We start from the raw sequence: 27592 nt of genomic DNA on the forward strand, positions 1-27592 counted from the left end.
CGGTAATTGTGACAACTGAGGAGAACATGTAGGCAGAATCCCCAGAATGGCGTCATGGAACCAACCAATATCGAGCTGAAACGGTCCTTTCACTAAGGCTGTTGCCACGCGGGAAGCGTATATAAGGAAGCCTTATATAATAAGACTCTACCTCACGCTGCTGACGGAGGAAGTGCTATAGTACTATAGTACTAAGACATCTGCGGGTTTACCAGAATTTTGCCTGAAACGTTGTTATACCTTCCGCTGTTATAGTATGCACAGTCGGCCTATGCCGGCAAAAGCCTGTGCAATTATAACAGCGTCAGTGGGTTCGGTTTTGCCTGCACAGGCATGACTGCGCAGAGGAGACCGAGTTTGCATGCAAACCACGAGGAGTAATACTTGATGGAAACGTTAATTATTCCTTAAGCCGCTGGACAAACATCTTTAGAGTCACGCGCTTAATTTTTCCACCAAATTTAGGTTTCAGGAAAACATAGGAATTAGATTTATTCTCATTTATTGCCTAATGATTCTGCATAATTGGAATAGACAGTTGACCAATAAGTATAGTAGTAATTATAAACATAATGAGGCAAAAACAAGCGTAGAACAAAAAATCAAATGAAGACAATATGGCGTTTCTTAGTTAAGATTTCAAACTAGGTAGGATTCAAGTCAAAACTGAAATAATTAAGATCCAATAAATCCATAATTACCAATTACAAAGCTTAACAGACGCATAGTCTTTCTTTCAAAACACTTATAGATTACCCAGTTGGATTTTCTGCACTTTGCTGTAATCATTGGCGCACCTAAAAAAGGCCGCTTTCTGCACAATTGCACGATTTCAATTCAATGGTCCATTCAGCCGGAAAAACGCTGGATTCCTCTTCCAGCATCTTTCGTTTTCGTTTCCACAATAGTCCCATATAGGCTGCACTTTCATTTTGCTTTCACAAAACAAAACAAAAATGTATATTCTTTAGCACTGGATCGCTCTTTCTTGGAAGATATATCAAGGGGTGGGGGGATGGTGGGGTTTTCAACTAGCATGCATGAGTCTAGGTTTAGCTAAGGGATGGCTCAGACTAGGTGCTCTCTCTAAAGGTATACTGAACCTGAAAATTTGAAGTCCCGCGGAGTTCTGTATGTAAAATGTGAAAAATTATGTAATTATCTTTGGCACTTTTCCTCTAAAACACACAAATCAAATGGATAAATACTGTGAACAAGACAAGATTCGCAAGTACAAATCATAGGCCTAAGACGTTTTTGATATATAAGTTGTTTTAACGAGCACTTAGTTCATAAGCCTATAAGTGAATGTATCTTTTAACGCTAATTGTCGTCACAAGGCGGTACTTCTTCAAGAACAATAGATTGTATTTTATTCTAGATTATTTTTTTTTTAGAAAACGCTAATAAATAGCATGATTATTGAACTCGTCTTTTAGACCTAACGAATCGATTTAAAAAAAAATCTTGTTGCCGAATCTGGTTTCCTGGTAGTTTCTGAGGTGGCGCTTGATGAACAGATCTTCTTCTTCTTGAGTTGCTCGTCTGGAATGGTGATATGTCTCCTGTTGTATCTAGTCCTGGTCGACGGAGACGCCCATGCTCTCGGAGCGGAAGGCCTCAACCTGTGCTTGGCTGTCGGCGCGCATCATACGACGTAAGTCAGGCTGCAACAGGGTAAAGGGACGTTACACATCTTTTATTAATATCTCTTTCAAGGATCGATTAAAAATATACCAGCTACTGGTCTGATAACAAACTCTCTCAGAGTACAGTTGCACCTTTTCCAGCCGGTGTTCTGACTAGAAAACGTATATGAGCTCTGTGGCAGCTGTCTGACACTAGCTGTTTACCATGAAACTCACATAGATCAGCTACAGTAGTGATGCGAGAAATTTGGCCTGATATCCCCCTCAGAGATAAACTGTAGAAGTTCTCAAGGTTATTTGTTGCAGCTACTTTATGCTATCATTTTAATCTGAAACCTATTGATAAATAGCTTCAAAGCATAGATTTTTATTTGAACCAGACTACCAGATCAGCTGAGGCTGATCTGTGATCCACCCAGAGATCAGCTGCAGCAGGTCTACTAGTCTTTGATCTGAACCACATTTCAGAGATCAGCTGTGTACGTGTTCTCAAATTAGCTACAGCTGTTTTGCCTGTGATTTGACTTAAAAAACGGTTTAAGAGATCAACTGCATCGCCTTCCAAGCTAAAACTTTGGTCCAGTACCCTTCCAGAAGCTGTAATCTGTGACCATTTCAGACAGAAGGCATTGTTATTTTCAACTCAGTCTAACCCTCTTTCAGACAAGAAATTGTCATTTTTTTTCAATTTCCTGTCAGCCCTTTAACCTGACTTTTCAAAATGACTCACCTTAGGATGCATGAGGACGAAGGGCAGCTCGGCTGTAACCTCACCGCCCATGGCACCGAGGTAGAGCTTCACTTTGACAGTGTAGGAGACCACCATTCCGAAGATGTCACGATTCTCTGGGTTGGCGAGACTAGGGGAAAAACATTAATATTATTTCTATACGTTGTTATAAAGTTTTATTTTTGTTTTTAGGAGACTGTTGAATATTTTTTTTTACTGCAGATGTTTAGAATATACAAAAAATTAAGATTTTTGCAGACATTGTTGTAGTTTTTATTTTTAAATTTTTTTAAAGAGATTAGGGAATATTCTTATAAAGGTTATTTTTATGTTTTTAGATTATTGAATATTTTTCGTTTTTGTTTCTGCAGATGTTTAGAATATACAAAGAATTAAGATTTTTTTCCAGACATTGCTATAAAGTTTTTAATTTTTTATATTCTTAAAGAGAATATGGAATATTTTTTTCACTGCAGATGTTTAGAAAATATAAAATAATATTTATTTTCAAACATTATTATAAAAAATCAATATATATAAGAGATTAAGGAATATTTTTTTGTGGTAGTGAAGTTTAACACTCCTCATGCATTAGATTTTAATTAAGGCATACTAATAATTTTCATTAGATTCTGAATTATTGCAAAAGGTAATAACAGCAACTGAGAAATATCCTATGAAGAGACCACCACTTTAAATTAAGAGAAAGCTCTTCTCTCTCTCTCTCTCTCTCTCTCTCTCTCTCTCTCTTTGCATCAAGATGATCTGTGCATGTAATAATAATAAATAATAATAAGAATAAGATAATAATAATAATAATAATAATATAATAATAATAATAATAATAATATTATTATTATTATTATTATTATTATTATTATTATTATTATTAAAATCACTCACAGCGTAGAAGAAGCCAAATTAGTGTGGATGTTCTTCAAGTGACCGTCAAGAGCGACGCCCCTACGATCCATGTTGGAGGTAAGCGTTGGGGTTAGCTGGAGCACCTTTTGCAGGGCCGAGCCAGGCGAGATGGGGCATCCCTCCCTGTTGGAGAAAGGAAGAAAAAAAAGACAATAAAAGAGGTACAGGTGATACGAAAGTAATCAGCAAGTTGAAAGGAGTAGGCCTAGTGGTTCAGAAACAATAAAAGAGGTACAGGTGATACGAAAGTAATCAGCAAGTTGAAAGGAGTAGGCCTAGTGGTTCAGAAACAATAAAACAAGTGGAGGTGATACGAAAGTAATCAGCAAGTTGATAGCAATAGGCCTAGTTGTTCCTAATTCGATTGCGCACTGAATCAATAATGTTTTAAATTCAAATCAAAGGCTCGTGAATATCATTACTTGATATCGAATGAATTAAACGTCCAATAAAAGGAAAAGAAAAATGATTAGAATATTCATACTAGAAATGAATGGATTCTGAATAAGTTAGACCCAATAAGCAAAAGTATTCAACTTTTTAGGAAACTGATACGAGTGGGTTATTGGATTTTGAGTAACTTGTAAAAAAAATATAAAAATATATTGAACTTTTCAGAAGGCTAATACGAGTGGTTTTTGGATTTTGGGTAACTTGTAAAAAATCAATAAAAAAATATTTAACTTTTCAGAAGGCTAATACAAGTGGTTATTGGATTCTGAGTAACTCAGAATTCTAAAATAAAATCTATATAAATATAAAGGTTTCTAGCAGTCTTATGTAATATCCTAGGTCTAGGTATACACCTAATATTCATACAGGAGACTGATACAAGTGGTTATTGGGATTTTGAGTAAAGGTTTCTAGCAGCCATATGCAAAGGGATTAACGAGTGTGACATCCTCGGTCTAGGTATACCCCTAGACCGTGGTGGTATCAGTGGCCCAAACACCGTTTTCAGAAGACTCACTGGGTCTCGACGCTGGAGACGGTGCTGCGGTACTGTCCGCCACTGAACAGGCAAATATCCACGATTTGCTGGACAGCGGCCTTGATTTTCTTCACGGTCTTGTTGCTGTGGTTCCTGATGGTCATGTTGATGTTGATCTTCTCGTCGTGGTAGTAGAGCTGCTTGTCCAGGGTGACCTCCAGCTCCAGCTCTCCGGGGCTCAGCATGAAGTCCTTCCGGACGACGGTGCAGGGCTGGCGGCCGGTCTTGCTGGGGGCGAACTGGATTCGGCGGATGTTCAGTTGGATGGTGGATCTGGGAGCAGAGAGATGAGGCAGACTGAGAGACTGAGAGATTCCAGCCCTGTGATTGGCTTATCAACAGCCAATCAGGACCGTCGTAAGGGACTGGCCTAGACATCAAATGCACAGTTGATGCAAATCTACTATAGTAAGATAGAAGTGTTATCTTTGCATGGCTAACGAGGTTTTCTTTTAAATTATGTCCTTGCATGGCCTTCTCTCGCGAAACTGAGTCTGAAACATTAAATCTTTACATAGCTGAAGGCTCTGCTTCAAGATCCCCAAGGGACTACGTCATCAAAAACCCCAGCAGCTAGTCAAGGTCTTGACCCCAGTGAGCCTACAACCCTATTACTTATCCAGAATATCCTCAAGAACCCCTCCTGTGGGAATCCAAACCCCATTACACAAACAAAACTTCCCCAAAAAACACCACCTAGTCTAGGGGAACACCAACCAATTAATTACCCAAAGCATCCCAAAAAACATCACCTAGAGGAACACCAACCCTTTAATTACCCAAAGCATCCCAAAAAACATCACCTAAAGGCACACCAACCCCACAGAACACCACCAAAAAACCTCATCGTTCCACGAACCTCTTATGACTGCGATCTTCTTCGTTCTCTCCAACGTAAACCTTGACGTAGTACTCAACACCACAGGGGCGCCCCTCGTCATCCTTGCCGGGTTGGATGGTGATGGAAGGAGGCGCCTGCTCAGGCATCTTGAAGGTGAAGGGGTAGGCGTTACCACCCAGCTTTTTGATGAGGCGCTCCTGCAGCTTGGTAGCCTCACCATCACTCTTGGGAGGGTAGATCTGCTGGCTGGCCAGAAACAGGTCCTTCTGGAAGCAGAGGCCCATGACCTCGTCCTCCTCGCGGCCATAACGGAAGCTGCACACCAGCTGGCCAAAGACTCTCCTTCCCTGCAGGTAGCTGCTGTCGACGACCAAGACGCCATCTGGAGAACGAGAAGGAGGAGGAGGAGGGATAGTTAGCAGCAATAAACGAACATCACAGTGAAGTTCTTAGTCTGATATTTATGGGTCTATGTAACCAGACACTACCCCTTAACAGGGACTATTGAAAGGCTCGTACATTTGTGAGCTTACTTAAACAGGCACAGTCTAAAAAGGCTCCAGCAGATATGAGTAACATATGTGAGTCTGAGGCTCCCACCTATGGGTACTTAATTAATCAGTCACTCTAAAAAGGCTCCAGCAGATATGAGTAACATATGTGAGTCTGAAGCTCCCACCTGTGGGTACTTAATTAACCAGTCACAGTCTAAAGGCCCCAGCAGTTATGAGTAACATATGTGAGTATAAATGGCAAGTCATCAATAGGCTCCCACCTACGGGGGACTATTTAAACCAGTCGCTACTCCAACACATGTGAGTCTAAGTAACCAAATCATCTGGAGGGTCCTACTTATGTGAGCCATACTTAACCAGTCATTGTAAGTAAACAACAGTTAGTACTCACCAACGGGATCGACGGACGACACATGGTCGACGAAATCACGGCGTCCCAAGTAGATGGTCAGCTTGCCATTGGGGGCGGCTTTCTTGAAGACCTTGAATTGAACCACCATTTTGAAAGATGAAGTTGAGCTTAGAAATGAAGGCGGTATGCGAAGCACTAGGCTAAGGAAATTGAGAAGGATAGTTTCTAGAAAGTTCGTCGGTTGCAGGCTAAAGAATGGTGTGAGGAATTCACAGGGGCGAATATATACCGTCCGAGGGAATAATTAAATTACAGACCTAGTTCTTCTTGTGACGCCGTTCTGCGCAAGCAAAAGTTTTTTTGGCGGGCTCTCTTCCCACATGGCATACCTATACCTGCTGAAGCCAAAAGTGGTTCCCGCAGAAGCCTTGCAAGGGACAGAAAGATAGCTAGCTCTCTCTATCTCTCTCTCTCTCTCTCGTATGCTCTGTTTTTTATGCTACCCTTCAAGTCAGGAAGTGTCTTGTAGCTAAATCAGTCTATTGGAATCTGACCATATGCAAAGTGCTTGGAATGCTAATACGGAATGTTCTAACAAAATTTGACTAAATTATGAATTCCAAAGTCTGTCAGATCGTAAATTTTTGTTGGTTTTTAATGTTAAATTTTGAAAGCTGAGAAAAACGGACACGACTAGCCTATGGCAACTCTTCTAAACCGGTGTCCACTGCATGAGGGTCTAGACACAAGTTATGGATGGGTCTAGGGAATCATTCTCCCTGTGTGTGTGTGTGTGTGTGTGTGTGTAACTTGGTATGGCGGGCTTAGAATCAAATGGTTTTTATTGCCCCCTCTTACAAACCAACCTCTGTCTATGGAGACCTTTGCCACGTCGGTCTAGGGCTCTAGGCTATAGGTCTATGGAGACCGGAGGGTTTCATAGACTAAACCGGCCCATTTTTGGTGAAATAAACCCCGTACCGACAAGATAAACCAGGACAGCCGAAAAGTGTGCCACTGCTGCTTCTGTTGGAGCAAATATGAAATGAGGATTCAATCAAACAACACGAAGAACAGCAATATAGCAAGCATAACTGCCTTCAGTTGCCAAGATAATAGCAAGTGCACTGAAGCCGGTGCAAAGGGGTATGTATATACGGTGTTACTTCCTAACTTCAGGCGCAATGTAATTTCGTCGCTAATGTAATGTAATTCGTCTCCAGATTATTTTTTGTTTATTCAGAGCCTCGCAATGTCTTTGTTTATATTATGAGACTAATTAGCTAATAACTTTTCATTTTCCTTACTCGTTTATCGGCTCATATTGCGAAATCTCTCTCTCTCTCTCTCTCTCTCCTCTCTCTCTCTCTCTCTCTCTCGTTAACGACAGCCATCCTGGAAAAGAAAGGGAATTAGTCAAATAACAGAAGGTCAAGGCTCTTATGAAGACCCACTGTGCTATCTCTCTCTCTCTCTCTCTCTCTCTCTCGTCCTTCCCGTTCATCTCAATGGGCTTCACCGGTTGCGCCGATAGTCCTATAAGTTGTTCGGCACTCGTTGTCTGTCGCCATTGCAATGCTGTTTCTCTTTCGCTGTTGTTGTTGTTGTTGCTTTTATTATTTGTTGCTTATGGTGTTTTGTCCGTCATTGCTGTAATGAATGTTAATATTTATTATCTCAAGTGTAAGCATAGTCGTTCACTCAGGCGAGAATCCTTGATAGCCTTACGTACGTATCTATAATAATAATAATAATTATAATGATAATTATAATAATAATACGGACAAGAAAATTCTAAAGACATAAAGACACAATAACAATTATCTTTTTGCCGCTAATTGATAATAATATCAATTATCTCAGTACAGAAAAAAAAAATGGTCAAGGTTTACCGGGTGATTTTCGATGTGGAACTTTGCTAGCCCTCTAGCCTCAGGGAAAAGTGCGGACGGACAGACATAGCCGCCACGATAGTTTTCCCCAAGGTATATAGAATGGTGGTTTTCCCTTTCCAGAAAACTAAAACAAAACGCGGAGGTCAAAAAGTCTAAGAGAGAGAGAGAGAGAAAGAGAGGGAGAGCGAGCTTTACTATGTCTTCTGAACTCATGTGGATGTATGACTCAGGGTCCATGACGTCATACTACGTTGTGTAGCCTATACAGCCAATTAGATAAAGGACACGCCATAATGGCGCTGTGTTCTGAGGTATGCAAATGGGATTATCGTATCTCTCTCTCTCTCTCTCTCTCTCTCTCTCTCTCTCTCTCTCGATTCATGATAATATCTTCTATCTCATTCAGTCAGGGTGGCTGCGCGATTTCATTCATCTTCTCTAATAATCTAGCATTTAGAATTTTGGAATTCTATTCTTGCGTCTAGTTTTCCCTGCTCTGGTCACTCACATGCTTTGAGGAGCAATTTAAACCTCTCCTCTCTTTTTAATTTCATTTTGCGTGTTTCTAGACCATATAGGTCTACTGAAGAAGAAGAAGAAGCTTTAGTCAACTGGTTGGATCTCGGATATGTGTTCCATGACAAACCTTCAGGAATTCTGCGCCGATATTCATGAGGCTGCTTTAAGCAAACTTGCAGAACTGAGGAATGGAAGTATTCCTAAGTATTCCTTACTTAAATGGCTGTCGGGTTAAACAGGAGATTCGTTCTTGGCTCATCTCATCGAAGGCTGAACATAAGTCTAATGTTCACCCCTCATTCAAGAGCAAAGCCTCTGGTCTAGTCTCACGTGAGTCTAGAATATGCCTCAGTGGTCTTGTCAAACTGATAATAATCATTCAAAATCGTAGTAAATAATGAAAAGCCGTTGCTAAAACGGCAAAACAACTGTTTTTAGAAGTTGGAATTCCGGAGAAACAAAAGAAATGGAAAACTAAAGCTCCAAAGCATCTGCATTCAAAGGTTTCTCACAACTCCATAATAGCAAGAGCAGAACTATGACGCGAATACTTGCCGTCTAAGAAGCCAAAGAGGCGACGTTAATGTACGTCAGGGAGAGAATGGAACACTGGAACGTCTCTAGTTCTTGTCTGTAATGGAATAATGGTGTGTTGGGACGTCATAACTACGTCAAAAGTTGGCTGGAATATCTCATGATATATCCCTGTAGTTTCAACTGCAGTTGTCGAGAGGTCTCGCCTATGTAGGAGCCTAGGAGGTGATTTCGCATAAGGGAGAACTAGAGACGACCAATGGCAACTATACCGGTCGCCATAGATCTGGTTTAGGCATCTTTGCCGTGGCTCTTCGGTTTAAATTGGTCTAACAGTCCAATGCTTGGAAGGGAGACAACAACCTTTATGACCGACTCTTCCTTGTTTACGATTCAGAAGAAACATCGCGTCAATTATGCACGCTGTAACTGAGTGTACATGGATGTATAGGTGCATACATTTTTACACACAGTCCTTCGGATGTATCGAAACTGGAGGAAATATGACACAATACATTACAACTCGGCAAAACATACACCACCTCCAGGCTCAGCCTAGGAAATACCTTCGTCTTGTTCTCGAGAAATGGCGGCGAGTGCAATGTTTTAATTTCCTCTTTATGGCGCATTTCCTACTATACCCTCGCCCAACCCCTCCGCATGGCGAATGGCTTGTATACATCTTTCGCCCGCTGCCCCTTATAATACCACGTACCCAATTGGCACTTTCTCAGAAAATGAAGAAAGGAAAGAGGCTTTTCCTTATACGTCAGGTCATGTTATCGTCATAAAAGCGATCTTAGGAGGACGAGTGGTTATTGCGTCACTGGGAGGTCAGAGTAGTGTTTATCTCTCTTTCTCTCTCTCTCTCTCTCTCGAAGCTGACTTCTTCCGGATAGCCCGTGAAAGAATGCCATATCTGCGAACGTATCGAACCTAGGCCTATAATATAGCAGTTTCTGCGAACGTGTATCAAACCTAGGCCTATGTTACAGTTTTCCTTCACATCTGTTGTGGACGAATGATCTTCCATTGGCTTGTTTGTGTTTGTTGTTTCATTCAACTGTAAAGAAAAATTTTTCACGAGACGAAATAAGTAAGCAGATCAGATAGATACGGAGGAAGTCTCGCTTGGCCTTGGCCGATATGCCAGACATTATATGTGATGTTTAGGGCAATCTCTCTCTCTCTCTCTCTCTCTCTCTCTCTCTCTCTCTCTCTCTCTCTCTCTCTCTCTCTCCGCAAATGTAATAACGCCGGCCACTACGACCAAGGTCATGCAAGTTTCTCTCTCTCTCTCTCTCTCTCTCTCTTTCTATACATACACACACACATATATATAATATATATATATATATATATATATATATGTGTGTAATCCTATGCAGAAATTAAAATAAATAACAATATACTTGGCATAACAATAAACAAACCCATTTATACACAGAGAGTTCAGAGGTGATCCGACCTCCAGCTTACTTGAGGCTCGTGCTAAAATCTATGGTCAAATAGTGCATTTATTTCGCCAACGAAAATTAAAATAAATGCGCTATATTTTATAAGAGATAATTTTTCTGTACTGTTTAACGAGCGCATTATTCATATTTTACATTTCATACTAATGAATAAGTCATAAATATCCTATCCTAAAATTCCTGTATCTTTAAATCAACAAAAAACACCTTTTTCAGATCTTTTTTAGGCTTTTCTATCGACCTTTCCCATCCCCAAAAAAGATCAACAACAACAGCAAAGTAGTTTGTAGGCTTACACCTCGAGTAGGTGAAAAGTCGTATTTTTTACAATAATTATCAGAGTAATTAAAATCTACTTTTGCCCAGAGAGCTTTGCAAATTGGGCATGTATTAAAGTTTTGAATAAATTATGTAGGTTAATTAAATTTTTTAAGGCTATAAAGAACCAACTTACTCAGAAAACAAAAGATGCTAGATATAAGATAATGTTCTCTCTCTCTCTCTCTCTCTCTCTCTCTCTCTCTCTCTCTCGTCCAAAGTGACCTATGCCCTGACGATAGCTTTGAAATACATTGCCTGGTGACCTTCACTAGATTTTAAGTTGTAGAAATTATTATTAATATTAATATAAATATTTTGATCATTTTCATCAAGAACTTCTTTAAAAAATTATGAAAAAAATAACACTTTCCGTTCAGACGGAATTTCTAGTAAAAAAAAAACTGAGAAACATTACCAGAAAAAAGGCGCGACCCAGCTCTCATGACGCATGCTCAGTCGAGGTGTTAACTATGGAGCTATTCACCAACCCCTACTACCACCCCCACCTCGCCCCCACCCATATCCAAACCCCCAGGACCCTCCCTCACAGGAAAAAGGAGGTGTCCGAATACCGGAAGTTTGATTTTTTTTCTTTCTTTTGACTTTCTTTAGCTCCTTTTCCGTGAAATTTCGGGTGGATGTGAGCGGGTTCTGTTGTGCATTGGGCTATATGGGTGTGTTTCGTTTGGCTCGCACTATATAAGCGATGGTCTTCCTCACCAAAGGCGTTATTTCGCATACGTCTTTCGTGTTAATCACGTTAACTTATAAAAGGACACAGTATACATCTCTTGGGTAGAGAATGCTCCTGTTAAATATGGTAAGTTTTAAAGATTATATATATATATATATATATATATATATATATATATATAGTATATATATATATATATATATATATATATATATATATATATATATATGAATAATTATATATATATATATACGTATATATATAATATATATATATATCTATATATATATATATATATATATATTACTATATACTATATATATATATATATATATAGAATATATAATATATATATATATATATAATAATTATCACATCACCGTGATTCATATAAATCATTCATGCTACAAATTTCCTTTAATATCTAATTCGCTCTACCTCGAAATTGATATATTTTCATATAGACCGGGGAACCCGTAATAAGTAATATATATATATATATATATATATATAATATATATATATATTATGAATGAATGTTTATCACATCACTGTGATTCATATAGTACACGCATTAAGCTACAAAATGTCCTTTAATAATATCCAATTCGTTCTACCTCGGAATTAATTATATTATCATATCATGTTAGCCGAAAGGGAATTTTTCAATGAATAATAATTTCGTCCTCTCGTGGATTCGAACCAGCAGACAGAGGAGAGATGTATGTGTATATGTATGTGTATATATGCATATATATATATATATATATATATATATATATATGTGTGTGTATATATATATATATATATATATATATATATATATATATATATACGTATTGATAAGACAGGCACATCTTGCTGCATCTTTCCAATGAAATATTACGAAGCGTATTATCATTAATAATAAAAAAAAAAGTGTTTCCTTTCCGGCCAAACAGCAACTGCTCATTATACACTTCCCCTCCCCCACTCCCAGATCGCGCTGCTGACGTCGTCGTGGACATTTCTGGGCACGTCCGTCGACGGGCACGGGTACATGGAAGCGCCCGCGGCCAGAAATGCAGCCTGGAGGTTCGGTTTCGACACCCCGCCGGATTACAGCGACAACGAGCTCTTCTGCGGAGGGCGTGAGGTGAGTGGCCCAGTGGTTCTGGGGAAAAGGTTTGGAAATTCGATCTTTATGTACAAAGATGGTCACGATGAGGTTCGAATTCCCCACTGAGTAATTACTTTGCCAAAAAATGGTGCTAAAGTATCGCCAGGACTCTAAATACTTTTTAAATTCACGATAATACAAATCGCTTTCCAGAAAATGCATTTCTCAAACGGCGGACGATGCGGCGTCTGTGGGGACGACTGGAGTCTCCCTCAGCCTCGACCCCACGAAAGGGGAGGTCGATTCGGTCGAGGGGTCATCACGGCCAACTACACCGAGGGTCAGGTCGTACCTGTGACGATACACATCGTCGCGAACCACAGGGTGAGTATAGAAGGACTTACAACAACGTATTCTGTGCGATAATTCTGTTAAAAACTTTCCTCAAGAGTTTCTAGCCACTGAGAGACTAATCAAGTCCTGTTCTCGTCTCGATCTCGTCCCATATACAGGGCTGGTACGAGTTCCGTCTTTGCAACAACGACAACCCTGCAGCGGAGGACTCGCAGAGGTGCCTGGACAAGCAGCTCCTGCAGATGGCCGACGGTTCAGGCTCGAGGTACTACTTGGAGGGCGACGTCAGGGGCAGCCACACGGTCCACGTCCAGCTGCCCGACCGCCTCTCCTGCAGCCACTGCCTCCTGCAGTGGACTTGGGTCGTGGGTAGGTCTTCACCTCCTTCAGGATAAAGCGTCTCTTTGGACTTGAATAAAGTAATTGAATGTATATGTTGACTCCACAGCTTCTGAGCTCTGTCTCTCTCTTTTCAATGTTCCAGGCAACACTTGGGGAATTTGTCCGGACGGGTCAGGTGCCAATGGTTGTGGACCCCAGGAGACGTTCGTCAATTGCGCTGACGTCAGCATCTTCCCGAAATCTCACCGGAACAATCATTACCTCCCGCGAAGACCAATTTATCGCAGAAGACCTTCGTGGTAAAATGCCAGTCTTCCTAAAAGTGAACCTTTGCTACTCGTAATTTATGTATCTAATTTATTTGTATTATTTATGAAACAGAAGAGATTCTCAGGTGTTTGTGATCTCACATTTGAATTTATGTAATGTTTATTGTAATATTTAAATAAAAATATGAAAAATACTCTAGTTATTGCTCTCTTTAATACATTACTGCATTTATTGCTTCGAGAGGAAATGGTATAAACACACACACACACACACACACTACATATATATATATATATAATATATATATATATATATCTATATATATATATATATATACAGAGGGAGAGAGAGAGAGAGAGAGTCCACGAGATCGATCTCATGGGCCGCCGTTAGCCAAAGAAGTTAAAACCTGGTAAAGTGGTTTACTATGGTAGTAGCAACTACGTCGGGGTAGGACATGTGTCTAGTAAAGCAACCTCATTCCAAAAGGCCTTGCTGAAAACCGGTGAAGGAAGTATTAGTCCTACTCCACCTTCAATATTGGGTTCCTGAAGGCACTAAGAGAGTTGGGAGACCTACATAGGCCTACTTGGGTAAGAACTACGGGAAGGGTGGATGGGGATAAGTGGAGATTTTTGAAAGATAAGGCACTAGAGAAGATAATATAAGTCTATGGGGATGAAGTTGTCTTACTCTCAGAACAGTCGACTGATTGTCAGACGAATTTCACTGCTTAGGCCAATAAAGGTAGAAGGGGTTTTGTCTAGTGAATGAGAGAGAGAGAGAGAGAGAGAGGAGTAATCAGAAGAATTAGGCCAGAAAGAAAAAACATTTACTTCCAAGTATATCACAACCATTATCTTCAAAATCCAACAACTTTATAATCTTGCGTCTTAGATCATTTTTGAAGAGCCATTGAAAACCCATTCTTACGATATTTCATATAGTGACGGATAGAACGACGACGAAGAAGGAGAAAAAAATAGGAAAAGAAAAAGACCATGGCTTCCCTGAACTCTGAAATAATTCAAAGTTTTTAATATGGCCTTCAGTCTTACCTATTTCATTCATAAAATAATTAATTCTAACGGATGAGCCGTTACAAAGGCATGAGACGATATTTATAGTTTATGAACTCTAATCGGAGGTTGTGTGAGGACTGAGGAATGGTGTTTAGTACGATTGAAAAATGACCCTCGATGTCTCCAGTCGTTTTAATTTGAAGATTTATTCATTCCATTTCCAAGAGCAAAAGCCAAGTAGAATTAAAAAAAAAAAAAAAAAAAAACAAAACTGCTTAGCCAGTATGTGACCTCGTCACTTGCATACAATGGTGTCGGTTGCAATTCAAAGTCCCACCAGCGATCGAGGTAAGTACTATTTTCTTTTTATTCCTGTTGTTCCATTGCATTAACTATTAAACTTACTGGACTTTGTGTGGGACTTGACTGTGGATGGAGCAGACCATCATCGGCTGTAGTATCATTTTGAAACTCTAGTTTCATCTTCCCGCCATTTCTGGATGGTCACTCGGAAGAAAGCAAACATGTGCTCAGGTTGTTGAGAGAGAGAGAAGAGAGAGAGAGAGAAGAGAGAGAGAGAGAGAGAGAGAGAGAGAGAGAGAGAGAGACCGTATTTGTGAAGCACGCTAAATATAACAGCCGTGTCTTTCAACGAAAAGAAAGGTGTATTTATCTAACGCACACAATCACTTTCATGGCCTTGCATTATCGCCGTTTGGTAAAGTCTCCAATGTTTGTTTAATCTTGAATTGTTCACTTTGGTACGTCTGATTACAAGCATCTTATTTGTGTTCCTATATCGCCTATGATTATCAGCAGGCCAACAACTTTTTAATGAGATAAACATTGGCCTACCCCCGCCCCCTGTCCCACCTCATGGAAAAAAAAAAAGATAAAAAAAAATAAAGCGTTCTGAAAAGTTCTTGGGAATGACTTAACCGCCATTGGCCGAATATCTCCTACGTCTGTAGGAATGACCGTAGACCTAAAAAAACCCGAAACCATTTTGTGACGGTGAATATATTATTAAAGGACGAAAGCACATAATCTTCGTTGCAGAAAAGGACGAAAATATATAATTTCACCGGCAACAAACAAATAGCTAGCTGACAACGTTCTCATATGTTGCTCTCTTCACAGTTAGGCGATCAAGTGGCTGGAGGAGGGAGTTGCCAGTGTTCGCCAGGCGCCGGTTTTGGCCGTTTTAAGTGTGTCATCTGTGTTCGCCGAAATTCACGATGGATGTTTTATCGTCTCTCCTCTACTGCTGCGCCTCGTAAAAAATATATATATGTATAGTGTGTGTGGGGAGTGACTTAGGTGAGTTATTAATTGGGTAGTATTAATTATCTTTATCATCAGATGGCGTATTAATCCTAAGAAAAACGATAATTTGAAACATGACTTTTTGCTTTCATGTAGGAATTACTCGTGGACAGAGTTCATTCTGATAAGGTCGAGTGAATCACACACAAACTATTATATATATATATATATATATATATATATATATATCTATATATATTTATATATATATATGTGTGTGTGTGTGTGTGTGTGTGTGTGTGTGTGTGTGTGTGTGTGTGTATGTGTACTGGTAAAAATGTTTTGTTACAACAGAATTCCATATAATAAAAAGAGCCCACAAAAACGTCAAAAAATATAAAAAGTACTTTCTATATTTGGGGGTTTTTATGGCCTCTTTTTATATTATATTTATATATATGTGTATATATATTACTTAATTTTTAGACCACAAACACCGTATATCGAGGCTGAATTCACTACAACTTGGAAATTACTTATATTACTACCCAAGAACCCTGGACCCTTACTTAGATAAGTAAATATATCCACCCAGGTCAGGATTCGAGCTTGTGCAATTTGCAGGCTGGTTCTGATATTAGGAAGGCAGTGACATCCATTCGGCCGTGAGGGTTGATAAGAGTTGATTTCGACTCAGCTGTATACTTATTCCTGTCGAATTCAGTCACTTTACTTTTTTTCGTCGGTTTTTCTAAGGAAACGTGAATTCAGTACAAAGAATGTATACTTTTAATACACTATGAATACTCTTGAGCCATTACTAACTCTATAGAGTTAACCTGGAGTCGTATTTAGTCTGTTTTATACATAACCAGTTTTAAATATCAGCCTAGTGGATTATTGTAAATAAATATTTTTTCTCAGTTTACTTCTTGCTCAGTTCTGGCGCACCTGGATCAGGAATTTTCCTGTTGTCTAGCAGTTTATTTATTTTGATGAATATTCCCACAGCAGACGTAAGAATCCTGACAAAAACTGAATTGTATGTTGCTGAATTAATATACGTTTCGTGAAAACATTTAGGCCTAAGTGTAGTGCTCAAGGTAGGAATATTATAAATTAAGCAAATATAAAACTATTCACATTTGAACTGATTTAATAATTTCCTTATTGTATTTATATTCATTTTGTGAAATCGGATCTGTAATGAAACTCATAGTATGAAGTGACTAATGAAAATGGCCAGCTCATTTTTGGGTCTTTTAGATCAGTAAAATAGTTTTTGTTGAAATTCACCTGCTGGGAATCTTGTCTTCAGGTAGTGGCCAGATTAGTTGTATGTCCTAGAGACAGTAAATTGTGTTTTTTTGTTTGTTACTACTGAAGATCTGTACGTGTGGTTTTCACTTGTATTCTGGTACACGTCTCTTCTCGTAGATTTGATATATATATATATATAGATATATATATATATATATATATATTAATCAAGCTAACACAAATGTCCTTTAATATCTAAATTCACTTTACCTCCCCAAATGATATATTTTCATATATGTACCGAAGGGGAATTTTTTAATTGATAATAATTTCGTCCCCCCATGGGATCGAACCACCGTCCAAGTGGACGGGGACGAAATCAGAACAGTCAGTGACGCTATCCAATCAGCCAACAGAGACGCTATAAGTTCATATTGATTCTGACCTTACAAATCACCCTCGATCTGGATGCTTTCGTAATTAGAATCGATATGGAACCCCGTCTACCATGTTGGCCATTCGAGCGTTTGACAGCACGTAGCCTTTTGTTATGAATAATTATCACATCGAACGTGATCCATATATATCAATTCAAGCTACAAATGTCCTTTAATATCTAATTCACTTTACCTCCCAAATGATATATTTTCATATATGTACCGAAGGGGAATTTTTTAATTGATAATAATTTCGTCCCCCCATGGGATCGAACCACCGTCCAAGTGGACGGGGACGAAATCAGAACAGTCAGTGACGCTATCCAATCAGCCAACAGAGACGCTATAAGTTCATATCGATTCTGACCTTACAAATCACCCTCGATCTGAATGCTTTCGTAATTAGAATCGATATGGAACCCCGTCTACCATGTTGGCCAATTCGAGCGTTTGACAGCACGTAGCCTTTTGTTAGATAATTATCACATCGAACCGTGATCCATTTATATATCAATTCAAGCTACAAATGTCCTTTAATATCTAAATTCACTTTACCTCCCAAATGATATATTTTCATATATGTACCGAAGGGGAATTTTTTAATTGATAATAATTTCGTCCCCCCATGGGATCGAACCACCGTCCAAAGGACATTTGTAGCTTGAATTGATATATAAATGGATCACGGTTCGATGTGATAATTATTCATAACAAAAGGCTACGTGCTGTCAAACGCTCGAATTGGCCAACATGGTCGACGGGGTTCCATATCGATTCTAATTACGAAAGCATCCAGATTGAGGGTGATTTGTAAGGTCAGAATCGATATGAACTTATAGTGTCTCTGTTGGCTGATTGGATAGCGTCACTGACTGTTCAGATTTCGTCCCCGTCCACTTGGACGGTGGTTCGATCCCATGGGGGGACGAAATTATTATCAATTAAAAAATTCCCCTTCGGTACATATATGAAAATATATCATTTGGGAGGTAAAGTGAATTTAGATATTAAAGGACATTTGTAGCTTGAATTGATATATAAATGGATCACGGTTCGATGTGATAATTATTCATAACAAAAGGCTACGTGCTGTCAAACGCTCGAATTGGCCAACATGGTAGACGGGGTTCCATATCGATTCTAATTACGAAAGCATCCAGATCGAGGGTGATTTGTAAGGTCAGAATCGATATGAACTTATAGCGTCTCTGTTGGCTGATTGGATAGCGTCACTGACTGTTCTGATTTCGTCCCCGTCCACTTGGACGGTGGTTCGATCCCATGGGGGGACGAAACATTATCATCAATTAAAAAATTCCCCTTCGGTAGCATATATGAAAATATATACATTCGGGAGGTAAAGTGAATTTAGATATTAAAGGACATTTGTAGCTTGAATATTGATATATAAATGGATCACGGTTCGATGTGATCTTATCTATATATATATATATATATATATTATATATATATATATATATATATATATATATATATTATATTATAGAATATATTTCTTGGTCTATGTTCTTTCTGGGAGCTTACTCAACATGAGTTTTCCAGTTTCCACTGACGTACTGTTAAGCCATCCAATTATCATTACTACATTTTTTTTTTTTTTTTTGTGCAAGCATCCAAAACCCGAAAGGGTTAATGTCCTAGTCTCACATGATTATGCGTGGGCAGCATGAATCATGGTATACTAGTTCTAGAACCTGCCCCTTTCGTGCCGGCAGCCAAAATCTATTGGTTTATGCCCAGAATTTCCTTTTCCATTAGTCCCATAAACATGAGAATTCCTCCCAAAGGTGTTAGTGTTTTCTGAGTATTTTTAAGTGTTTTCTCATTGTGCTCTGAGTGTTTTTTTAATTGCTTTTTCTGTGAGATTGGTTGAATATATGCCGAAGCGTGTATGTCTCTCTCTCTCCATTCTTCTAGTGTACGATATCACCCACCCGCGTGACTGTGCAACTGACGAGCCAAAGATGAACCTGTTGCAAGACCTAGGATGACCTTCACTGAGAGGTTTCAATGATAAATGTCTCTCGTTGAATGCAATCTTGGAGTTTACCAGTTACCGAATCTTGTTGTTTTCGCTTGTAAATTTAGAGAGAATTCTATGTGGTGTTGTGTGGAGCAGCAAAACATAATGTAAAAGTGATTTTTAGTACTAAAAGTGATCATAGTACTACTTGTTGCTGGTGGATCTGGATTAAAATCTAATATTGGCGTAGACCAGTATTAAAAAATTTCTGATTTGGTTTACACTTCACAGCAATCTGTAGTATTCATTTTTTAAATTGTAGAATCGTAGACGAAACGACCTTAAATATATATAAGCTTATCCTGAGTAGTTTCCCTTTGTTCCAGTAAGGCTTGGTAGTGGCAACAGGTAGCTTAGCACACACCTGCAACAGGCTTTCTCTTTTAAACACCTGTTAGAAGTGTCTATACAGCAGGTAGCGAACAATGGCCGCTCCTACAGGAAATCACGTGTATTATCAGGTACGAGTTAGACTGTCTTTGATTTTGATGAGAATTAGACTGTTTTTTTTTTTATTACAACTAGGCTTAGTCTTTAATTTTGATTAGAATTAAACCGTCTCTGATTTTTATGAGAATTAGACTTAGTCTTTGATTTTGATTAAAACTAGACTTAGTCTTCGTTCTCGATTAGAAGTAGACTTAGTCATTGATTTTTATTAGAATTAGACTTAGTCTTAGATTTTGATTAGAATTAGACTTAGTCTGATTTTGATGAGACTTAGACTTGGTCTTTGATTTTAGTTGAAACTAGACTCAGTCTTAGATGTTTATTAAAACTAGACTTAGTCTTTGATTTTGATGAGAATAAGACTTAGTCTTTGATTCTGGTGAGAATTAGACTTAGTCCTTTGATTTTGAATAGAAATTGTCAATGAAAGAATGAAGAGATAGTCAGATATGTCTTATATTCCTGGATGTGTATGCACGTCATATTTATGCATGTACTGTCAGCGTTCACGAGCCTTCTTCGGATTCCAGATGCTGTGTGCCGCATCTGTGGGGCTCATCGCCTTTACAGCATCAGTGAGCATGGCCTTCACCTCTCCTGCTCTGCCTTCCATGCACAAGGACCCAGACTTCAGCATCACTAAAGAAGATGTAAGTCTTGGAAACGCTAGTACCATAGTAGCTACACGCTGAGGTGTCTTTGAGAATTACTGAAAAGCTAGTACTAAGTACTTGCTGAGGTGTCTTTGTGGACTACTGAAACGCAAGTACTATAGTACACTCTGAGGTCTCTATGTGGACTAGTGCTGGTTTTAATTTAACAAATTTCTTTAAAAAAAAAACAGTAAAAAATTTAGCAATGGGATATGTCACTGTTTGGCGAACATTATCTTAGTTCTTACAGTATCATAAATATTTCAGTTTTTGCAACTGTAAACTTACTGAGAGAATGGTAAATTTGTATTTTCACTTAACATTCAATCACCCTATTAATACTTGCGAATATCTCCAAGTAACATTCAATCACACCATTAATTCTTACGAATATCTCCAAGCTTGACATCCACCTATAAAACTGGCAAAATCGGTACAATCTATATCAAAGACACTCTTTGAGAAGTGTTACTTCTAGGCAAAAGCCAAATATTTCATACTTAGGTGATATTGAAACCAGCGCCACAGGGTGTGTCACCAGCCTCTTAACTTGGTGATTATTCCTTAAAACCTATTTGTATAAGAACGTCCTTACAGGATGCTCTCACTCCCCAGGGATCGTGGATTGGCTCTGTGGTTCCTGCATTTGCGGTCCTTGGCAGTCTAGCGGCAGGTCCTTTGCTGGACACCTTCGGCAGGAGAAGAATGATTATCCTCTCGTCTCTTCCTCTCTCATTGGGTGAGTTGTAAAATATACGTGTGTATATATATATATGTTGTCCACTGTCAGTATAGACACTTACTGTTCTTAATTTCATATGCTAGCTCCAATAAGTCAATTTCTCTTTATGTTGATGTTTTTATTATAACCGTCAGAGGTGTGATTATTCAACAGACATTAGTACTCGTCAGAAGTCAAACTTGAACCAAAATATAAACTGGTGATGTTAGTAGTCGCTCGCACAAAATGTTTGATCATCAGCTCGTTCGAGCGTGATGTCGCTTAACCCTTTCGTGCACTTCACACACAGCCTGGGGAATCGTCGCCACCTCGAGCACCGTCAAGGGCGTCATATTTGGGAGGATGCTTACCGGAGTGTGCGTGGGCTTCCAGGCCGTTGCCGGACCTGTGCTGATGGCGGAGATCATTCAACTTGAACTGAGGGCCCGGGCAGCATTTTATCCTGCAGTTCTTCGTAATGTCGGTAAGTGTTCACTCTTTAGCTTGGTACAAAAAGTTCATGGTTTTAGTTTCTAATCTGTTCACGTTCCAGTAATCACTGTGTTAGTCATTCATTTTTTTGTTCCCATATGCTGATCAAGAAGTGGTCGTAAGAGCAATTCCTGGCATGAGACCCGCTCTGTCTGACAACCTACATGTACCGAAACAATACAGGACCTGACGATATAACTTCTTTAGTAATAACCTAACCATTTTTATAAAGATTTCTAATGTTTGTAATTCAGGAATTACTGTGGGTTACCTCACGGGGAATTACTTATCGTGGCGTCCATTGGCGTGGGTAGGATGCGTGCTATCCTTGCCGGCAGCCCTGATTTTATTGCCAACACCCGAAACGCCTTACTTCCTTACACGTTCAGGTAGGTTGAAATCTTAATGTGGCAGTGACTGTTGTGTCGTTCGTTTTCTTGACCCACTCCTTTGATGTTGGATACATATATCCTTTTGATTCCCTGCAAATTGCTAAGGCATGATGTTGCAAGCCTATGCCATCCTCAATCTTGGCTGCACTACCCTAGTCGGCTAACCTTAAGTACTTAATACCCTACCTAGAATAGCAGAGGCAAAAAAAAAAAAAAAAATTCACATTGCAGTCCAGAAGACATTAATTTTCTCCCAACAGCATACACTACTTTGGTATTTGTGGACTTACAACACCATATTATAAGCTGTCTGTGTGTGCCCCAGTGTGATGGTTAAAAGCATCATGTTAAAAAAATTGAGTTATTTGTGATGATTGAAGCTTGGAGACATCTTTAGTTCTATTTTTGCTTAAACTACACAAAAATATTTGTATTACTGAATTACTTTCTGTCTCTGAATGTAAGTGGATCAAGAGATGAAGTCAAGAGAGAGAAATTGGGTTTGTTTTTCCTTGAGTGAAAAATTTAGATTAACTTGAGTCCTATTTTATAATTTTTGAAAGTTCAGTCTTTTAGAGGCTGGTTGTATTTGCAATTAATAGCTTTGAAATGTTACAATAAAAGTAAAAAAACTTTAAAATCAGAGAGTTGTTATCAATGGCTGCTCTCTTAACAACTCAGATTGCTAGTGGTTAGTCTATCAGGATGATCATTGAATATATCCTGTATCTCTATGATAAGGGAAGATCTAATCAGAGCTGGAAAAGGCCTAGTAATCGGCTCTTATCAACTTGTATATCACCTACACTTAGGAACCTTTGTTTAAGCAAGTATTTACACAGACATTACCCTAAGATTTTATTTTGAAATGAGTTTCACTAGCTATTATAGTTATTTTAGCTAGCCATGAAGTAAAGATAACCAGAGTAGTGAAATACAAGGCCAATACTAATTCCTTTCTCATTGCCACCTTTAGGCAAGAGAGAATCTTCCTTATGCTCGCTGAAACAACTCCGTCAAGATTCCGCAGCTGCTGAAAAGGAGCAGGAAACCTTGGACGAGAGCTGCCGCAACGTCTCGACCAAGAGAGCTGGCTTGGGAGATGTGCTTCGGCCTCCCAACAGATGGCCTGTTGCCATTGGTGCTGCTCTGATGCTGGCCCAGCAGACCACAGGAGTCAGCACCGTTATTTTCTATGCGTCCTCCATCTTCGAAGCGGCTGGGGATTCCGCTTATGCAAAGACTGCCTCTTCCATCCTCAGTATCTTCGATTTCCTGGGCACCTTCATTGGCTTCTACTGTGCAGTGAAGTACGCAAGGCGCTCCATGATCGCCAGGTCGTCGATTGGTGTGACAGTATGCCTCTCTGTCCTCAGTGCCTTCTTCTGGGCCAAGGAATCAGGTGGTTCCTTGGCTGTGGTGATCAAGGAGTACACTTTCATTCCACTCTTGGCTCTGATGGCTTTCAAGTGCAGCCTGTCCCTTGGATGGGGACCTGTCCCTTGGGTTTACATCAGAGAAGGGCTGCCCAGCTCAGTCAGGGGCGTGGGGGCATCTCTCATCGTCACCACGAGCTGGATATCAGCCTTCGCGGTGACGAAGACGTTCCAGTGGAGCGTGTCCTTACTGGGTATTCACACCACGTTCCTGTGTTACGCGGTGCTCACTTTCTTCAATGGATATGTCATTCAGAGGTTCATGCCAGAAACTCACCGTCAGTCAGCTGCACAAATGGACAGATTCTACCTGAATGCTGCCAAGGAGAAAGAGCAGTAACGTTCTCATAATATTTTGTAAAGTTAGGATACTCTCACAAAGCAACTATGAGGTTGAATCACATCTACCCACAGTATTTCATCTTCTAATGAATTAGCCAAGGGAGTTCATTGTCCCATTGTTGATGGCGCAAATTAACAACAGTATCAAAACAACGGATGAAGTCAGTTAGCCTTTAAAAAGGTTAAAGAAAGTGAAAATGAATTAATAACAGTATCAAAACAATGGATGAAATCAGTTAGCCTTTAAAAAGGTTAAAGAACGTGAAAAGGAAAAGACGAAGCGGAAAGAGACGGATACAGGGAGATAATCCTGTTACAGAAATAGGTCAGTTGAGAAGCCATTACAGAAACATTGGTACTCGTGAGGTTAGTTGTAAATGGACTTTTCTTTATTTTAGATACTTTTCTAAGCGGTTTCTTGACATCGTCTAGTTTGTGGCTCCAGTAAGTTGCACATGTATAGAATACATGCCTGCATGAGTACTCGAATGTATGTGTATGTCTGTATGAATGCACGAAGACATGCATATACGTACATGGTTCTGGTACATTATGATAATGATTTTTGTCTTAAAATGTTACGAATGATAATAAAACATAAACTGATGGTTCCAGAATCACTGGACAAGGTCCTGGTGTTTTTATGCTTTGTTATTGTATAAGAGTAACCTGTGTATTTTACAGTAAATTCTAGTATTTTCTGGTATCTAATTTGTGTATGATACGCCACGTTGCAAATACAAGAGTGCTTTTTTATCACTTGAGTTCATCTCATGTATAGATATAAATGTTGAAAGATACCTTTACCAGACATTGTCAGAATGCTCAAACACCTGCTGTATATTTGGTGTACAGAACCAAAAATGCGCATTTAAGTAACAAATATAAGGATAATCACACTGGTTATCAGAATATTTTCATGTATTTGGGGAATAAATATTATAAGTTACAAATAAATATTAAATAATTAATATAACAAATATGTTGAGTCTTTATTATCACAATAAAATACTTAGAATGAGAGTGCGCTTTCTAGAAGATTCTTAGTTACCAGAATCATCGCTTCCTTTGAGATAAGGTATAACTCCATTCACCAATACGGCTTGTGTGAAGGAAATTTTGGATGAATTGTCTTCCTGGTGATAGAGTTCAACTGGTGTTTGGGGAAGATGCTGACGTCAGCGCAGTTGACGAACGTCTCCTGGGGTCCACAACCATTGGCACCTGACCCGTCCGGACAGGTTCCCCAAGAGTTCCCTGGAACATTGAGAGGAGACAGAGATCAGATGCTGTGAAGACTTGCAATTAAAATATATGCATTCAATCTTTTAATTCTAGTCCAAAGAGACTTTCTATCCTGAAGGAGGTGAAGACCTACCCACAACCCAAGTCCACTGCAGGAGGCAGTGGCTGCAGGAGAGGCGGTCGGGCAGCTGGACGTGGACCGTGTGGCTGCCCCTGACGTCGCCCTCCAAGTAGTACCTCGAGCCTGAACCGTCGGCCATCTGCAGGAGCTGCTTGTCCAGGCACCTCTGCGAGTCCTCCGCTGCAGGGTTGTCGTTGTTGCAAAGACGGAACTCGTACCAGCCCTGTGATGGAGTTTGAGCATTAGAAGGAGTCACTAATGAACTATATCTTTTTATATCAATTTCCTTTCAGCTCTGAATGTGAATTTTTGAAAATAACGAAGATATACAGTGTTTAGATACAGACCTTGTGGTTGGCCGAGAGGTGGATGGTCACAGGTACGACCTGACCCTCGGTGTAGTTGGCCGTGATGACCCCTCGACCGAATCGACCTCCCCTTTCGTGGGGTCGAGGCTGAGGGAGACTCCAGTCGTCCCCACAGACGCCGCATCGTCCTCCGTTCGAAAAATGCATTTTCTGGAAGGACAGACTTTTTGAGTATTTGCCCTCGACAACGAAGAAGACTCTCTTTGTTGAGAACTTCAATAAAAAGCAAACTCCCTGTCTGCAGATCTCAAGTAGAAATGTGTCTATGCAACTGTACTGTATTAATAAGTATCGCAAATCTCTTATAAAAGTGAAATATACACATATATTTTATGGAACATTTATTATATACCTCCCGCCCTCCGCAGAAGAGCTCGTTGTCTCCGTAATTGGGCGCCGTGTCGAATCCAAACCTCCAGGCGGAATTACGGGCGGCAGGTGACGTCATGTACCCATGCCCGTTGACCGACGCCGGAGAGAAGAACGCCAACGACAGGACCACCAAGACCTGTGGAAGGGCGTCGCTTCGGTTACTCTTGAGGGGAAGCTTCGATAGAACAAGCTGACAATTATGATTATAGTTCCAAGACTCGGTCTATATTAACGTCTCAATTGAAAGAACCGTCAAAAACGAACCTTGAATGAGCTGAGCATCGTTTGGTTGAAGATTAAACCGATTCCAAAACACGAAGCGAGTTCCTCTCGATGCTTCTTCTTCTTCTCCTTGAAGGTTGTGATTTGATGTCGTCCCAAAGATTTGATCGTCTTTATATACACGAAAAGGAGGACGAAATCATGACGTTGAATTTTAGGAAACTAGAGGAAACCTAACTGCCCAAATTCTCTCCCTCCCCTTCTTCCGGTATTCGTATGGGAGGTGTGGTCCTCCTCGCCTTATAGTTCTGGACCTTTTCCTTTCCAGAACCAAAACAAAGGTGTTCGAGGCTTGGCTGAAACCGACGTCATGTCTTAATTCATTTATTTCCCCTTTTTATTTTTCATTGAATTCATGATCAGGAAATCAATTTTATTCGATGTTACGTAAACAAGACACCATCTTTGCGTGTCTTGGTTTCTCTCTCTCTCTCTCTCTCTCTCTCTCTCTCTCTCTCTTCTCTCTCTATATAGTCTAATGGTTGGTACTCGTTTCTCATCAATGAGAGGTCCCGCGTTCGATTCCTGAGTGGGGCTTCAGTGTATTATATATTATAATAACATATTATAATAACTGTGCTCTTGACTTTGCTAGTGAGATGTGAATATCGAAGTTAGTCTAATCTCGTAGGTTGCAACTATAGGCCTATCAACTGAATCCCAAATACTCTGATAATCAAAAGGCTAACACCATCTAGAGCCAAACCGTCATAGAGGAAAAAAAAGTATACAAAAAACACACACACATACATACAAATACAGAATAGCATTACAGTCTCCCTTTTACACACTACCTCTTCGTGTTACGTCACTTGCATGAAAACAAGAAAGAGGCGGAATGCGTGAGATACAATAAACTAGGAAACACGATTTTTTCTTTTTTGTTATTATTATTATTTTTTTTAGCAGTCATCCTCAAAATGAGACCGAGGCGCGGTCTGCCTTCGAGCCATCGGCTCTTCGTCTCCTGGAGGGTCAATAAACCGTAGATAATATCTACAATGTGAAAAGAATAAAAATAAAATGAAGGTGATTACATCGCCATTGATTACGGCATCTAGCGAGAGTTATCATCTACACGTCAGATGACGAACGCATGACGCTGCTTGCGAGAAATTTGCGTCATTCTGTTATGACGACGATGTAATGGAATATTTCTCGTTATAACTCCTCTAATTCGTTGG

General features: G+C 39.6%; 4 protein-coding genes across 7 annotated transcripts; 2 read left to right on the top strand and 2 right to left on the bottom strand.

Moving 5' to 3' along the window:
- Positions 1-485: 485 nt before the first annotated feature.
- On the bottom strand, positions 486-6265 carry LOC135214350 (arrestin homolog). The gene is made up of 6 exons (XM_064248571.1): positions 6042-6265; positions 5154-5517; positions 4274-4567; positions 3283-3426; positions 2380-2509; positions 486-1667 (listed from the first exon to the last, which is right to left on the bottom strand). Exons 1-6 carry the CDS (start codon positions 6148-6150, stop codon positions 1575-1577), a joined length of 1134 nt encoding a protein of 377 aa, XP_064104641.1. The 5' UTR covers positions 6151-6265; the 3' UTR covers positions 486-1574.
- Positions 6266-10637: 4372 nt separating this feature from the next.
- LOC135214352 (uncharacterized) lies at positions 10638-13639 on the top strand. The gene is made up of 5 exons (XM_064248573.1): positions 10638-11566; positions 12420-12575; positions 12753-12923; positions 13052-13262; positions 13378-13639. Exons 1-5 carry the CDS (start codon positions 11549-11551, stop codon positions 13536-13538), a joined length of 717 nt encoding a protein of 238 aa, XP_064104643.1. The 5' UTR covers positions 10638-11548; the 3' UTR covers positions 13539-13639.
- A 2024-nt stretch (positions 13640-15663) lies between these two features.
- Positions 15664-25000, top strand: LOC135214348 (facilitated trehalose transporter Tret1-2 homolog). Of its 4 annotated transcripts, none has more exons than XM_064248567.1 (7): positions 15664-15847; positions 19845-19995; positions 20515-20634; positions 21253-21376; positions 21669-21842; positions 22105-22239; positions 23219-25000. In XM_064248567.1, exons 2-7 carry the CDS (start codon positions 19960-19962, stop codon positions 24016-24018), a joined length of 1389 nt encoding a protein of 462 aa, XP_064104637.1. In that variant the 5' UTR covers positions 15664-15847; positions 19845-19959; the 3' UTR covers positions 24019-25000. The 4 variants fall into 4 exon arrangements, with proteins under 4 accessions (XP_064104637.1, XP_064104636.1, XP_064104638.1 ...); XM_064248566.1 differs by having other exon boundaries at positions 19861-19995; XM_064248568.1 differs by having other exon boundaries at positions 19865-19995.
- Positions 25001-25092: 92 nt separating this feature from the next.
- On the bottom strand, positions 25093-26643 carry LOC135214349 (uncharacterized). Its single transcript, XM_064248570.1, has 5 exons — positions 26391-26643; positions 26107-26262; positions 25734-25904; positions 25399-25609; positions 25093-25277 (listed from the first exon to the last, which is right to left on the bottom strand). Exons 1-5 carry the CDS (start codon positions 26406-26408, stop codon positions 25111-25113), a joined length of 723 nt encoding a protein of 240 aa, XP_064104640.1. The 5' UTR covers positions 26409-26643; the 3' UTR covers positions 25093-25110.
- Between the last annotated feature and the right edge of the window lie 949 nt (positions 26644-27592).

The sequence above is a fragment of the Macrobrachium nipponense genome, chromosome 45 (genome assembly GCF_015104395.2).
Source record: "Macrobrachium nipponense isolate FS-2020 chromosome 45, ASM1510439v2, whole genome shotgun sequence".
Taxonomy (NCBI): Eukaryota; Metazoa; Arthropoda; class Malacostraca; order Decapoda; family Palaemonidae; genus Macrobrachium; species Macrobrachium nipponense.

Excerpts from the sequence above, each read along its gene's own strand:
- LOC135214350 (XM_064248571.1), bottom strand. The coding sequence starts at position 6,150 with ATGGTGGTTCAATTCAAGGTCTTCAAGAAAGCCGCCCCCAATGGCAAG. Across the intron at positions 5,518-6,041 it reads GTCGTCCGTCGATCCCGTTG|ATGGCGTCTTGGTCGTCGAC; the intron begins GTGAGTACTAAC and ends CTCGTTCTCCAG. Across the intron at positions 3,427-4,273 it reads GTCTCCAGCGTCGAGACCCA|GGAGGGATGCCCCATCTCGC; the intron begins GTGAGTCTTCTG and ends TTTCTCCAACAG.
- LOC135214348 (XM_064248567.1), top strand. The coding sequence starts at position 19,960 with ATGGCCGCTCCTACAGGAAATCACGTGTATTATCAG. Across the intron at positions 19,996-20,514 it reads GAAATCACGTGTATTATCAG|ATGCTGTGTGCCGCATCTGT; the intron begins GTACGAGTTAGA and ends TTCGGATTCCAG. Across the intron at positions 21,377-21,668 it reads GTCTCTTCCTCTCTCATTGG|CCTGGGGAATCGTCGCCACC; the intron begins GTGAGTTGTAAA and ends CTTCACACACAG.
- LOC135214349 (XM_064248570.1), bottom strand. Across the intron at positions 25,905-26,106 it reads TCTTCTGCGGAGGGCGGGAG|AAAATGCATTTTTCGAACGG; the intron begins GTATATAATAAA and ends CTGTCCTTCCAG. Across the intron at positions 25,278-25,398 it reads GCAGTGGACTTGGGTTGTGG|GGAACTCTTGGGGAACCTGT; the intron begins GTAGGTCTTCAC and ends TCAATGTTCCAG.
- LOC135214352 (XM_064248573.1), top strand. Across the intron at positions 12,924-13,051 it reads ACATCGTCGCGAACCACAGG|GGCTGGTACGAGTTCCGTCT; the intron begins GTGAGTATAGAA and ends TCCCATATACAG. Across the intron at positions 13,263-13,377 it reads GCAGTGGACTTGGGTCGTGG|GCAACACTTGGGGAATTTGT; the intron begins GTAGGTCTTCAC and ends TCAATGTTCCAG.